Source organism: Rhipicephalus sanguineus, chromosome 3, assembly GCF_013339695.2.
Source record: "Rhipicephalus sanguineus isolate Rsan-2018 chromosome 3, BIME_Rsan_1.4, whole genome shotgun sequence".
Taxonomy (NCBI): Eukaryota; Metazoa; Arthropoda; class Arachnida; order Ixodida; family Ixodidae; genus Rhipicephalus; species Rhipicephalus sanguineus.
This window is the reverse complement of record NC_051178.1, coordinates 146,980,727-146,995,454: the sequence shown is the minus strand read 5'-3', so window position 1 is coordinate 146,995,454 and position 14,728 is coordinate 146,980,727. Positions and strand designations below refer to the sequence as shown.

Here is a 14,728-nt window from a genome sequence, read left to right as displayed (position 1 = left end):
CACTAAAAGGTCGAATTTTATTCATGCACATGCGCCTGAAACAAGAGGGCTTTATTAGGATGGCCTCTTTGGGAAGGAAATATCTTCTTTTCTGTGTTTCAGTGGTTAGTTCAATAAGTTATATCCGAGACAGCGTCAAAAATGTTCTCAGTGTCAGAGATTTGTTAAGTATTTTCGATATTTGAATCTCTATTCACCTAAACAAAATCGGGATACTAAGATGCATGTCTCATCCGACCAGCCTAGTTTTTTCAAAGTATTATCACACCTACGCTCTTGAGTTGTGAAATAAATTGTAAGGTTCAGTTCACTCTACAGTGTGTCAATTTTAAGTGCCGGTATAAAGAGCAGTGGCGTGTGTGTAGGTGTGTGCGTATTTTTAATATAACAAAAGCCCAGCGTTATCACTAAACGTTGTCACAATAACCAACTAAGCCCTTTGTGTATTGGTTACGGTGCTCGGCTGCTGACCCAAATAACGTGGGTTCAATATCGGCCGTGGCTTTTACATTTCGATGGAGGTGAAATGCTAGAGGCTCGGGTACTGTGCGGTTTCAGTGCACGTTAAAGAAACCCAGGCAGTCGAAATTGTCTGGAGCCCTCCACTACGGCGTCCCTCATCGTCTGAGTCGCTTTGGGGCATTGAGCCCTGTAAACCAACTTTTGTGTATTGCGAACGTCAGTGATACTGACGAGTTTGGAGCACATACAGCACGTCGGCTGAAAACAACCTTATGACGAGGAAAGCGATTGACCATACCTTGAGAATACTGTGAAGGGTTTGCACCTAAAACCACCGCTGGCTATGGGAACAGCGCGGGGGGGGGGGGGGGGGGGCACAAGGACTAGCGCTGGGGACTAGCGACGAGGACAGAGCTAGTCCTTGTCGGTTTCTTCTCCTTGTGCCTCTTCCGCGCTGTTCATGTAGCTATGGAATACCAACTGGCCCGGTCACACACCTTGCTTTAGAAACCACCGTGGTGTTTAAGACAAGAGTTCTGCTTTTGTTTCTATCAGCGTTGAGTGACTATGTCTACGATATGCTTGTGCACAGTCATTACTGACAAATAGACCGAAATTCTAGTTCAGTCTACCTTTGGGGGTCTTCTTAGACAACCCCCTTATTTGAAGAACAGAAGCATTTTGTTCCACGCCTGTTCCGAACAACCGTGGGACAATGGCACTGTGCAATTTGGTGGTGAAAAAAAAAAAAAAACAGAATACAAATTGACAGGTGTAGCAAAAAGAGTTCGTCGACTGCGTAAAAGCAGCAGAATACGATGTATGCAGGGCATTACATACCTCGCGCACCATAGGACGTCTCCGTTAAAAAAAAAAGCTACAGAAGAGAAGCATAGACAGATAATCGAGGCTCGGCCACGCTTGAGTGTTGGCAAATAGCAGGACATGCTACGAAACCAAGGTCCCAGATGGTGAAAGTTCATTGCCTCACTATCAGAAAAGCTTTGACTGGAACGTCCTGGATGTGTGTGCATGTGTGCATTTTTTTAAATTTCATCTCTCTCTGTGCTCTTTCCGACTTCTATTTCCCCACCCCTGTGCAGGGTAGCAGACCGGTTATTACTACCAGGTTAACCTCCCTGCCTTCTACCTTTTTTTTCCCTCTCTTGCCTCACTAGGTATCCGCATTCGCCTTTTCCTACGTTTACCAAGCCCAATGTAACGTATTGTTTACACAAAAACCAGTGACGACACCAGAAGGAATGTCTCTAGGGTCCAGCACCTGCCGGGGTCTTCGTAGAACATTGGCGACATCCACCACACACGAAGCCCCCAGCTCTAGTGTAAAAAAAAAAAGGATGTCTGAAACATCTTGCGATCCTCATTGAGACCCTCCTACACGCAACGTCCTTTCTCCTTTGAGCACCATTTTGCGTACGACGGCAATCGCTACCTTTCTCGCCATTGGCGGGAAACAGGTGCGACCTAGGTAAGTTAAGTTTCCTTTGACCTGGAAGGCTTTCTTGCCCAAACGCAGGAAGGAGTAAGGGTCGAAAGCGAAGAACGCGCACAGAAAAAAATAACAACAAAAAAAGAAAAAGACGCTTCCTTGTGTCCGCCACGGCGAGATGCCATTGACGAAAAGTCGTTTCGACAAGCACACCGCGAGGAGCGCGATCTTTTGCAGAAGCGACGAGCGTTGTCCCGCTAAAGGCGGCTCTCAAAAGCGCGTTTACGGCGCGAACTGCATGGATGCTCTTCCCTGCTGCCTCGGAGCTTTAGAAACTGACACCATGATAGCACAGGAAACTCGCGAACACCCGCACCCGGAGCATGCTACCAATATTGTTACTTCAAAGTTCCTTCGCATCATCCCATATTTTCTTTCTTTGTCGCTGTCCGTACCAAGTTTTACGTCGTAGTTTCCTCCGCGAAGAGCTCCGGTAACGGCCCAGTCAAAGGCGGCAATACTTGTTTGGCCCAGGAGAAGAGTTTCGAACCGATCGTGCCTGGCAACGCAAGTGGTTTTGCGGAGGCCACCGTGGTGAACGAAATTATGGGAGTCATCAGCAAGGGTAGAAACAAAATGAGGCGTTATAGAGGAAAAAGAAGCCAGAGCAACGTGCGGCGCTTTGAATGCCGATGTGCGTAAAAGAAGTTCTGTGTTGGGAAATTTGATCATGTACATCGCAGTTCGCTCGCTTTTTGTTTCTCGTGTGTGGGAGGTAACGGATCTGAACATTAGGGAAAAGGGTATTTCCCTGGCCAGTTGGCTGCTTTGAGAACCGAATATAAACAAAGGCTGTTGTGTATTGATGCTAGGCGTTGAAGCTTTTCGGTACTTATTGTGTATACGTTCGAGTTCCTCGTATAAAGATGACACACAAATTATCGAGTGACATGTATTTACTGGTACTCAATGTGTATGTACGTGTGCGTGTGTTTGAGAGAGAGAGAGAGAGAGAAAGAGGGTTCACATAAAAAAACGTCATTATGTTTTCTTTATCTAAGTTTTATCGTCCTGAAGCAATATAGGGGTACAAGGCTAGAGGGGTACAATAGAGGGGTACACCGTAGTACAAGGCTACGGATTACTTTGGATCACTGTTCATGTATAAAAGAAAGAAAGAAAGAAAGAAAGAAAGAAAGAAAGAAAGAAACAAACAAACAAACAAACAAACAACAAACAAAGAAAGAAAGAAAGAAAGAAAGAAAGAAAGAAAGAAAGAAAGAAAGAAAGAAAGAAAGAAAGAAAGAAAGAAAGAAAGAAAGAAAGAAAGACGACATTGAGGAATACGGAGTGCCTTGAGAGGCGAAGCTGGTTCTTGAACATTCACACAAGATAATTGTGTGAATGGTCTGTTCTTTCACTGTAAATTACTGTTGCATTCCTTCACAAGAGGTGTTTACGGATATCCATTCAGAGTAGTTGCATAGTTTATATAGTAAAGAAATGAGCTACAGTAGACAAGTATGAGATCCCGGTGAATTTGCACACACGGTGAAGTATAACCCCGTCTATCATTGATCGTGAGAAATAGGGATGGTCAGTTAAAATGTTTAATCGATTAACTGTTAATCGTTCGTCGATTTAGCCTTTGATCGATTAGTTGCTTCTGGTGTGATGTTTTAATCGATTATTCGAATAATCGACATTTTTGATGGGTGCTTTAAAAAGGATAGCTCATTATTTGAGAGGGACTGTTTGTGTTTGATCTCGACCCAAGTCTTTCTATCAGACGCGCTAGGGATCGCATGTGCGCATTTGCACCTGCGTGAAAATGAACACCTTCGCCCATGGGGCACAGGGGGCCCGTCGTCCTTGCGTGATGTCACATATTCAAGGATCTGTGGCCATCATCCATGGGCGATTCGGCAGCAGGTTGTATTTCCTCGAAGCCTGCCTACTCGAGCGCACCAAAATCGGAGGCGCTTTCGGCGATCCCACTGGTCGAAAGTTCGCACCGAAACATGCAGCGTGGCCGAGGAGATCCTGAGAAAGTTAAGAGAGTAGACGAGAAGGAAGAGGAAGTAAATAAGACGCTCACACTCGTAGGGAGGGCATCTTTTCTCCGTTTGTCCGTTAGATATTGTGGAAGCCCTTGATAATACTATAATTGCGGACTGGCGTGATCTCTTCCTTGAGGTCACCCATGCAAGAGACATACTGGCCTCAAGCAGACCATCGGTACAGGCATCTGCGGTAAATAGGGTGGCTTGAGTTTTTGCCTCCCGGCTAGAATAGATGGCAGTTACGGGTTAAGGCAGCCGCAGGTTTCACCTGGTCGTTGCCTTAACTCGGCTCTAAGCACACCACTTCAATTATGCGTACAGCTGGAACTGTAATAATAATAATAATAATAATAATAATAATAATAATAATAATAATAATAATAATAATAATAATAATAATAATATAATAATAATAATAATAATAATAATAATAATAATAATAATGTCCAAAACCACGATATGACTATGAGGGACGCCGCAGTGGAGGGCTCCGGAAATTTTGACCACCTGTGGTCGTGCACCTAAATTACATGGGCCTCAGACACTTTCGCCTCCATCGAAAAAGCGGCCGCCGCGGTAGGGATTCGATCCCGCGACCTTCGGGTAAGCAGTCGACCACCGTAACCACTAGACCACCGTGGAGCCTAAATTGTCAGCGTTGTCTAATGTATCAGACATTAGAAGACATAGTATTTCGCGACTGTCCTCCCTTCGTGTCACAGCAGAAGACGGGGTCCTCTAGGGTGGCTGACATGGGAACGCAAGCATTAGGAGAAAGCTGCATTTCCCCCGAAATATGCGACCATACAGTATTATCAAATGCTACACGGGCATTTTTTATTATTAATTAATAGTTTGCTAGACGTTTGGTAAACCGATGCTTAAAGTTGCTGATTATGAAAACGGTCTAACAGGCTATTTTGATAATCCGCGAGTGCGCTTCCTTGCGCTGCATATCCGCCCACCTAAGGGCGGTACCTGTCGGGCTTCAAGTGTTGACGAGTTCCTAGTTTCATGTGCTCGGTTTGTCTATCATGCGTGTTTATGTCGAGAGAAGTGAGTCTACATTTTCCGCGTCATAGCGCAAGTAAACTGCGCTTGAACGCGCTGTTTGCAGAAATGACAAACTGTCATTAATTGCGCTAGCTGCATCGCAGAAAAGCTAGCTTTACAATCATGAAAAGTGTATATACGCTGTAAGGCGGACCGTTGGGCTAGCTGGTATATAGCGTAATGAAAGATGATTATTAGCGTCCTTCTCCCGTTTACGCTAGTAATCATGTCTTATTAAATATGTACGGATCACTTATTCCTGTCACCATCATTATGCCTCATAGCTCTATTTCCAGTAGCTGGCCGGGGCGTACTAGCTCAGGCCACCCTGTCTGCCTTCTAATGTATTTTTTCTCTTTCTCATTGGTAAACAATAATCTGTTATTTGCTAAGGAGTAAAATATTACGGCAATAGGAACCAATCAAGAAATAACGAATGTTACAATGTGGCACATCTTGGTCCACTGTGCAGTGCAATTACACACACACACACACACACACACACACACACACACACACACACACACACACACACACACACACACACACACACACACACACACACACACACACACACACACACACACACACACACACACACACACACACACACACACACACACACACACACACACACCCATAATCGAGTAATCGAACAAATGTAATCGATTAAGTTGAAAAATTGAAAGGTGGACATCGATGACGATTAATCGTTCTGCGGCGTACATTTAATCAATTAATTGTTCATCAGTTTTACCATCCCTAGTGAGAAATCGCGACAATACTAATGTGCTTGTGCATAATACTCAAATAACTAGACTTTGTAGGCTATGACTTTCATCAAACTGTGTATTTGAGAAGATTGCTCTCGAGCTAGACAGTAAACGTAGAATCTACTAAGACTATGATCAAATTGTTGTTTGCCTAGTAACACTGCTGCATGTTACTGGCGTTTCACAAGTGTGAACTTATTTGTTATAGGCTCTAAATGGTCTTACTGTTGGAACAGTAGTTCCAGGAGAGAAATCGACGGACACGCGTCTGATTACTTTTATGGCAGAGAGGTTGAGCAGTCACTATGGAGCCTCTGGGACGAACCCTAGTACACCGAACGATGTAGGCCTTTTTCTCTTTCGCATTAGAGTTGCTTATCTTTCCCAAATGGACACCGAGCGTGTTACATAGTGAATAGCCTTAGCGAACTCATTACGACCATGATGCTTATAATCTCCCGATTTTCCTGCGCATCTCCTGTTTCCTAATCAGCCCCCATTTTCCCTAACTACGATGCACACTTTTGAAATGAATAGGGCTACACATTCAGTCATGTCTACTCCCCCGGAGTTCTGCGATTACCTATCTCTATCGTCTTTCGTATATATATTTAAAAAAAAATGTCCGCAGACGCCGTCTTCTCGTCATGGCACCACCTCTGCCGTTCCCGACTGCGCCTAATTTTCCGGGGCAGCCATTACGTTACCCGAACAAGCAGACAACCCTTCAACTGTTTTACGCGTCACAGGACCTGCTCAACACCATTTATTCTTGACTCAACTATGAAACACCAGATGCACCCGCTTGTTTTTTAATGCATACGTCCACATTGCTGTCTCTTAATATTAGGCCTGTGACAGCTATTCCCCTAAGCGTCGCACATTATAAAAAGACTTCTTGGTGTTTGCGCTCGCTGCACATACTTGTTTCTGGAGCGAGATTAAGATCGTGAAAAGGGGAAAGAGCTGTTTAGCGATAGTTCCAGTTACAAGCAGAAGGAGACTTCTACGAATGCGCAGCAGAGCCAGAGGGTGTCACCGAATGATATGGTCAGGATAAGTCTCTATCGAAAAGGCACATTTGCGTCGAATGCAACGCAACAGTTGTGTCGCTGACACAAGCAGAACGCAGACCTTTTTTTTTTATGTCTATAAGGACAGGTTGGTGCCAATGCGTGGCGCCGGCTGCTCCTCTTCTCTTGCATAATAGTTGCCATCGCGCAGTAGAGAACAAATACAAAACTATACAAAGTCACATAGTACAACACTTACGCACTCAGCCCCAGTTTCTCAATTAAAAAAAAAACATTCTTTTGCAAAATGTAAAAAGCTTGCATAAATTCTCGCAGTTTGGTCCCTTCTTTCTGTCCGGAATCGTTGCGTGCGGAGAAAGCATTTCCATATATATATATATATATATATATATATATATACCACTCCTTCTTCTAGTATCCAGCGAAATAGAGAGAGAGGAAGAGACAGTGCAAGCCCCGAACCAAAAGGCTGCAACACCGTCTCGCTGGCGCGCGCACCGTTGGGCAGCGTGGCAAGGTGGCCAGCCGAGGGCGCCCCGGGCACAGGCGGCTTCTCACGCAGCAAGCGCTCTCCGCCAGGGAAACGCCGGGTGGCCGAAGGCATGCGCAGACACGGGTGCATCCCCACGAGCACGCCGAGCGCGCGCTCACCCCGCGCCCTGCCGCCGCCGCCGCCGATGTAAACAGAAGCCCGCCCGCAGCCGCCTGGTGTGTGCGCGCGTGCGTCTCTCGGCTGCTCTTCGAAGCGCGCCACGCTCACCCACTCCGGACGCTGTCGCTGCCTGCGCATCATCGTTCCGAGCTCCGGACGTTCGCCTCCTTTCTTGGCCTTTCTCTCTCTCTCTCTCCCTCCTCCGAAGCTGTCACTTCCTGCGCTCAAAGTGATACAAGTCGCCGAGTTCCTGTCGTCGCCTCGTTTCCATGTGACACTCAGACGCTGACAACTCACGGCCCGACGCTTTACGCAGACCCATTATCTTTGAGACGTCGTCTCAGTGACACGACTTTTGCCGAGTTAGGCACAAAAGCGTTCACCTTCAAGGTACGAAGAAACAAAGTTCTCTTCTTGTCCTTGCTTCTGGGAAAACCCGAGACAACTTTGAACCGATATGGATGAGACACGAGTCGTCAACACTGTGCGGAGGACACTACTGTGGGCTGCGGTGTCCACGCTCTGCATCGTGCCATCATACGGTAAGTGAAAAAATGTAAAGGATTGTTTTGCAATACACGCTGTCTGGCTGCATTAGCGTAGTAGACATGACTATCATACGTCAAAAAATTCATTTTACTGTGTCATTAATGGGGCATGTTATTGTTTATAGGTGACCTAAAGATCCAGCAATAGAGAGTTTCGAACTAATATGCGGTATATGGGAGCTAATATGAACATGCAGACATCAACATGCAATCTAAGCTAGGAGTAAAAAAGTGAGATATATCGCAGGCAAGATCAGTGACCATGAGGTAAAGTAAGCATGTTTATAATATATGGTCTTAAATGTTGCTTCAGTCCGTACAGTTAAAAAATAGAGATCACTGTTTAGTGTATCTTGGCATCCACTGCATTCGACAGAAGTTATAACAAAATAAATCACGCATGCGCTTAGCGATATGGTGAGTTCTAATGCCCGAATAGTTTTGTGTACATGACGGAATGACTACAAACGCAATATTGACCGCGATGCAGTATGCACTCCCAATGTTGTTGGTGTACTTACCTTGGCAAGCGTCGAAGTTCACCTAGACAAGAAAGCAAGAAATTTGACGTTGTCGTGAAACGCACTTTATGAGAAATGGAGGTGGGAGGGGGGGAGTGAACTGTTACCTCTCTTCCCGGTTTTGTTCAACTATAAATGCAGAACGAGAATCGCGCCAAGTTATCGGTAAAACATGCACGGAGATAAAAATCCAACTGACAGATGTTCGACAACAGTAGCTGACGCGTCCTTGCAAAAATGTCACCTGCTATTCTAGGCGCCCATTTGCCAGAATTACAGACCTGTGGCCGCTGACGTCAAGAGCACGTTTAAAAACCAAACAACACAATACGTACCAGCTAGCTCAGCTCCCTGTTATTCTGAAGCAATCGTGTTTTCGCTATGTTCAGCTCAGTGCTCTCTCTTTCTAACCTTTGTTGTTTTACTACAGCCGCGTTTACATTGTTTTCCGATGAGCAGATCGCATTCCTTGTTTTTAAATATAAGGAGAGACGTCGACTTGCGGCGTTCAACGACTCCGTCAGCCAATTTGCGTCAGACTGTTGTGATCTTATCGAACCGTGAAACGGGAAAGGTCGCGCCGGTTCCGAGGACTCTTCAGAGCGAGCATTCATGGCTACAGGCTAATCTTGACTGACATTAGTTATTTATTGGGAACAACACGACAGTAAACGTCTCGTAGGAGACCGTGTCTTTCGTTTTTGTTTCCACCGGTAGCCTTCAGTTCAAACTGAAGTGTGCGGCCTGCCGTTTTCAGCGTGAGAGCAAAAATTATATAATTTTTATGTTTATATTTTATAAGCACTTTTGAATCTATTAATCAGCACATATATATGCACGCAACGTGCTCGTGCGGAGGCCGAATAGTTTTTAGGCATGCACTGTTATAAATGTCCTCCTTTTTCTTGTTTATTATTATTATTATTATTATTATTATTATTATTATTATTGCAATTGATACCGACGAATGCCAAATGAAAACATCTTTGTATCACTACGCAAGAGGCGACAACTCTTTCTCTATCGGTGGAACAGCAACCAATTTTTTCCGGCTAACCTCTAACTAAATTTTCGTTTCGTTCATAATAGATAACGTAATATTTTGGTATCTCAACTAGATATAAGAAATAGATTTCGGTAGATACGCTTAATTCCAACTTGCCCACTTTTCTACCCTACGCGTAATGGAAACTCATTTTGTCAGGTTGGTCTAAGTTCTAAAGAAAAGAAAATGTAGCAAGTATCCCCGGAAAAGGTTATAATAAAAAAATTCGGCCGATCCCACGTACCATGGGACCCGATATTATGCGAAGCACGCGGCGGGAAGGTGACTGTGGCGTAATTGTTTTTACTGAGCGAAATGTTGCAAAATGACGCTATAGATTTGTATAAATTTTATACGCACACATATATGTTGAAGAGCCGTATATGTGTTATATAACCAGTTGTTGACGGTAGGGTAACGCTGCCAAGGGCAACGTGGGTATTACACCAACACCAGAAGCGGTAAGCTGATATGTAATGCTTATACGTGTACCTTATGCTGGAGAACGCACGCACGTTTCACGAACCCCTGTGCATGTGTGGAAGAAGTTCTTGATGGTTCTTGAACAAGGTCATCATCTCCGTGTTCAGTGAGCACCAGCAGCTGGTCGTGACTTCATGTCGTGATCGCGGTGACGAGGGGGCTATGTGTAGTGAAGTATGAGCTATAGTACAGCTGTTGGAAATCGTGGATGCCTCGGTTATTTCGTCGACAAATTATCTGTCGATAGAGCCGGCGACACGTCGGAATCTGAAGTCACCCTTAGCGTTGTTGAGGTATAGGCCATCGATGCTGGTAGGCCTGGATAGTGCTACGTAGACCAACATCAGTGGATGGTGCTTGTCGTATTCGTAGACTACCTGGGCGTATGTGGCCTGCGTAGTCTAGTCTGCAAAGCGGCTGTCGATCAATCTGGCACCATCCTCGGTCAGCATGAGGCCATCGCCCAGCCTCGTAAGAAATGAAGAGGACACTGCGTCGTTCTTGCGGACTAAGTGCACTTTACGGTGTGATGATGTGATATCATACGTAACTTTCGTTGATGACTTCCTCCGGGGTCTAGCAATGCTTCAATATAGCTTGTTGAATCATAGGAATACAAATGTAATGTTTATTAGACTGCTATACAAGTGGAGCGAACACTGTTACCGATAGCTTAATCGGACCCCATGCGCATCGCCATCTCAAATGCTAGCCTGGCGTCGGTTTTCAGCGCATGCCTCAACCGTGCCACAAGGAAACGAACGACTGTGTGCGTAACATTGGCCGTTTCAAGCTATCCTAGAATGCCTACAGTAAGTAAAGTTGTTAAGTGCCCGCTACGCCATAATTATTCCTTTTGCGAATCAGCGAAAGGCCCACTATGCGTCCGTAAGGCAACACGCTATCCTACGCAGCTGTTCCCTTTGTTGATGTTTTTGCTGACGATGATCACTAAATATGTCTGAGCGCTTTGTAATGGGTGGGCCTTTAAAACCCGCACTCGTTGCGCAATTCACACGTGTTCCCACCTGGCGCGATTCTACGCTTCTGCCACGCAATATTACATGCATTAAGGAGACTCCTTCCACTACATGACATTCATATAGCGTTTTTTCCGAAGCAGTTTCAAGAAAGAGCGTGGCTCTTCTTTTGTTTCCTTCATGGCATTTATTAAGATGAGATTTAGAATGCACATAAAAAGGTCACAAATAGAATGAAACAATAGTACAATCACAAAGCGACAATAAGCGCTCAAGCGCTAATAAGGAAACGCTCTACGGTTAACATAAAGCGTAGTAGAACAGCGAGAGTTCTTCGCATCGTGTCATACAGCAAACTTGGTGAGACCGAGCACCTCGCAAAGAAGAAGAGAAAAAGAGCGTGGTTCTGTGGTAGAACACCTGCCTGCCATGCAGACGGCTTGGGTTCGATTCTCACTCGAACCGGAAGGTTTTTATTATTTATTTTATTTGCATCTTTCTCGATTTTTCGGTAAGGGACAAGATGATGATTTTTCGCTCACAACCAACGACGCCGTCACCAACGACGACACCGACAGGGACGCCGATGCCGACACCGGAACTTCTGCGGAACGAGCTCTTTAACGCTATCTCGTTAAAAAACACATTTGGATTCTACATGCACGGCTGAAGTCCTGTTTTCATTATACCGCCGGTACTTCAAGAAATGTGTCCAAAATCCTCATAAATCAGGAAAATGCAATATTTACTCGCTGCCTTCACGAGTGCTTTTTCTGTAGCGGCAGGCATCTTAATATGGTTAAAGACATCATTTGCAACGGTAATTAAGAAAGTTGAATTAATTAACTTTTGAATTAGTGGAGTTCGGCGGTTATGGAAAATTGGAGAATTGAAGTTCTTGATGCGAAGAACCAATCGCAGCTTTGAGATGTAGAAAAAGCGGGCTCTAGTAATTACTGTGGTGTAATGAAATTCAACGAAATTCCATGACGAAACCGAAACTGAAGTACCCATGAGCGCAACAAGCACTACGACCAGAAGGACGTCACTGTTCAACACCACGATTAGAGAGGTGTAGGGCGCGCACACATTCTGGACGTCTCCTAATAATATGGCAGTAACGCTCTTCTGCATTTCTGTTTCAGTTTCGCCTCCAAATTTGGGTGAACTTCATTGCTTCGCAATTATTACTAGAGGCCGCCTTTTCGAAATCTCAAAGATGCAACAGGTTCCTCGAACGAAGGGCTTCGATCCTCCATTTTGACATAACCGCCTAACTCCACTAATTAGAAAGGTAATTAATTGAATTTCCTTAATTACTGCCCCAGATGATGTCTTTAGCCATCTTAGTATACCTGCGGCTACAGAAGAAGCAATTGTGAAAGCGTCGAACAAATATCGCCTTTCCCCGACTTTTGAGGATTTTGGACGCATTTCTTGAAAGACCCTGTATGTACGGCTCCATGATCGGGAGTGGAAACCTCTCAGCGCGCACACGTGCCAAGTCGCGCATGATTCTGGCGGCTCCACTTTTACTCCCACTAGAAAGTACACATAATTTTTGTAGCAGTATTGTATTCTTTCTGTCGAGATATATCCTATATTTATAAGCCGCGAAAGAAACGCGCGATAAAGTATTCCATTCAGTCTATTTAAATAGGCACGTTTTTGTCCGAAGATTCTTTTATTCACGTGCGCCGAGTTTGCCTGGCCAGTCGAACAATAAATTACGACCGCCTTATTGCTGGGCGGACGATATTCTGTAATACAAACTGTAAGCCTTCCCGAGCTCGGGGCGAAAAACGAGCCAAATTGTCTGTGGAAGGCGTATATAGAACCGGGGAAAACCTATGGATCGTTATTCCAACGCACAAAGGCGTCGACTTGGAGCGGAAAAAAGCCCACGGTTATGACGAAAAAAAGATAAATAAGTGATTTGTTTTCGCCAATTAGGCTGGGCGAACCCAATTAAGAACGGGAGGTGACTTAATGGTCCCTCTGCAGTCTTATAGCTGGGAGGTAGTGCTTCATTTGTCAAAAGAGAGCCGCGCGTCTTTGTGTTGTGCGTGGCCCTTACAATGGAACAATGAACTCCGTAATGTAATATCTCGGTCTTCAAACTCGTGCCTTAACGACCTTTGTTTAAGAACGCCCGAACGACTTCTTCCGAAATATGTAAGGCGTTGATTTTTTTTAATGTACAAGCGGGATATTTTCTGGCAGTATTAGATTCCAATAATTAGCTCTCGTAGAAGACCACCATTCGAAAAATTCCGCAGTTCACAAAATCCGATTTTTTTTAGACGCTAAAAAATTAGGTCGGACGGCCGGTTAATACGCGGCACCTAAAACTTCCGTTTATGAGCACGGGGCAGGTAAAACCTGCTTATATAACATATTAAAGTATACATTTTAACTTTTTAAATTTTAAATTTAATTAAAAATGATGACGGATTTTAATGGTTGACAGAATATAAATTAAGGAGTTACTAGACAAAATGGACAGAAAATTGGACAGTGGGCAGAACACTTCTGTGTCTACTCTGGTTTTAGTGACCTGTCTAGTGACACATGAATAGATACGCTATAGTCAAATATTCTAGATTTTTTGTAGATTCTAGGTTCTTTGAAGGCGCACTCAGAAGCATGGCATGCGAGGGTCTTTCCATTTGATCCGCCATTAGGAGGCATCGGCGATACAAGATCCGAACCCGCGACCTAATGCTCAGCAGTGCGATGCTACCACCCGTAAAAGGAAATTAAACTCTTTAGTTATACGTGCCAAAATCCATGATATGGCTGTAAAGCACGCCGCAGTGGGAGACTCCAGTTTGATTGTGACCCTCTCTGTTTCTAATTTTGTCCATCTAAATCAAAACACGCAGTTGTTTTTGTATTTTGTATCCATTGAAATGCGACCGCCGTGGCCGAGAATCGAACCTGCATCCTCTTGAGCTCGGCATCACGACATCTTGCCTTATACTACAGCGGGGATACTAAGCTACATCGGCGGGGAAAGACACAGTATAAGCCAAGTTATTAAGGTTGCATGTTTAGTCGTATGTTCGTGCTATCGTGAGCGTGTTGGAATTTATGACTGTTTGCGCCGTGTGTGCGGCACAAACATATTTTAGCACCAGAAAGTGGCATATAATGATTTTCTTGTACGAGGGCTGAAATTGTTCACTCCTTGCTTTGATTAGCTCCCGAAACACTTTAGCTACGAGCTCTATTACCTCACATCTTGAACAAAGTCCTGCCATAAGAACACCTGCTCGCTTAGCCGTGGGCTGTGTGCAATTTTCTATTCATCGTGCATTTTTAAATCTGCGATTTGGGAGTCAGAACATGTAACGGATTTCACCCGGAGATGATCGAACTAATCTTAGTCCAGCGCAGTGCGTTGGCGGGCTAGTTGGTGTGTATGCAAAGCGCTTTTTTTAGCGCAAAACGATAACACGGTATCTTTTGTCTGTTGCGACATTTTCTGCACTTTATAATCACACTCCTGCAATAGCCTTTTCACAGGGCTGCAGCATGTAAAAATAAATAAATGAACACAGAACAGACGTTATGTTAGTTACATTTTCATATTTGGCCCGCTTTTAACACGGGCCAGTCTGCTCAAGCCCATCTTGTACCGAAGGCGTGTTCTTGGGAGCAA

At 44.6% G+C, this 14,728-nt stretch overlaps 2 protein-coding genes across 2 annotated transcripts in view; one reads left to right on the top strand and one right to left on the bottom strand.

The window, feature by feature from the left end:
- The window catches only part of LOC119385944 (lachesin), a 356,455-nt gene that overhangs the window by 172,503 nt on the left and 169,224 nt on the right, over nt 1–14,728 (bottom strand). The gene's annotated exons all lie outside the window — the stretch shown is intronic.
- The window catches only part of LOC119387406 (lachesin), an 89,782-nt gene continuing 82,775 nt past the window's right edge, over nt 7,722–14,728 (top strand). The window contains exon 1 of the mRNA XM_037654791.1: nt 7,722–8,029. Coding sequence (XP_037510719.1) covers nt 7,945–8,029 — 85 coding nt within the window. The 5' untranslated portion in view covers nt 7,722–7,944. The remainder of the gene's footprint in view (nt 8,030–14,728) is intronic.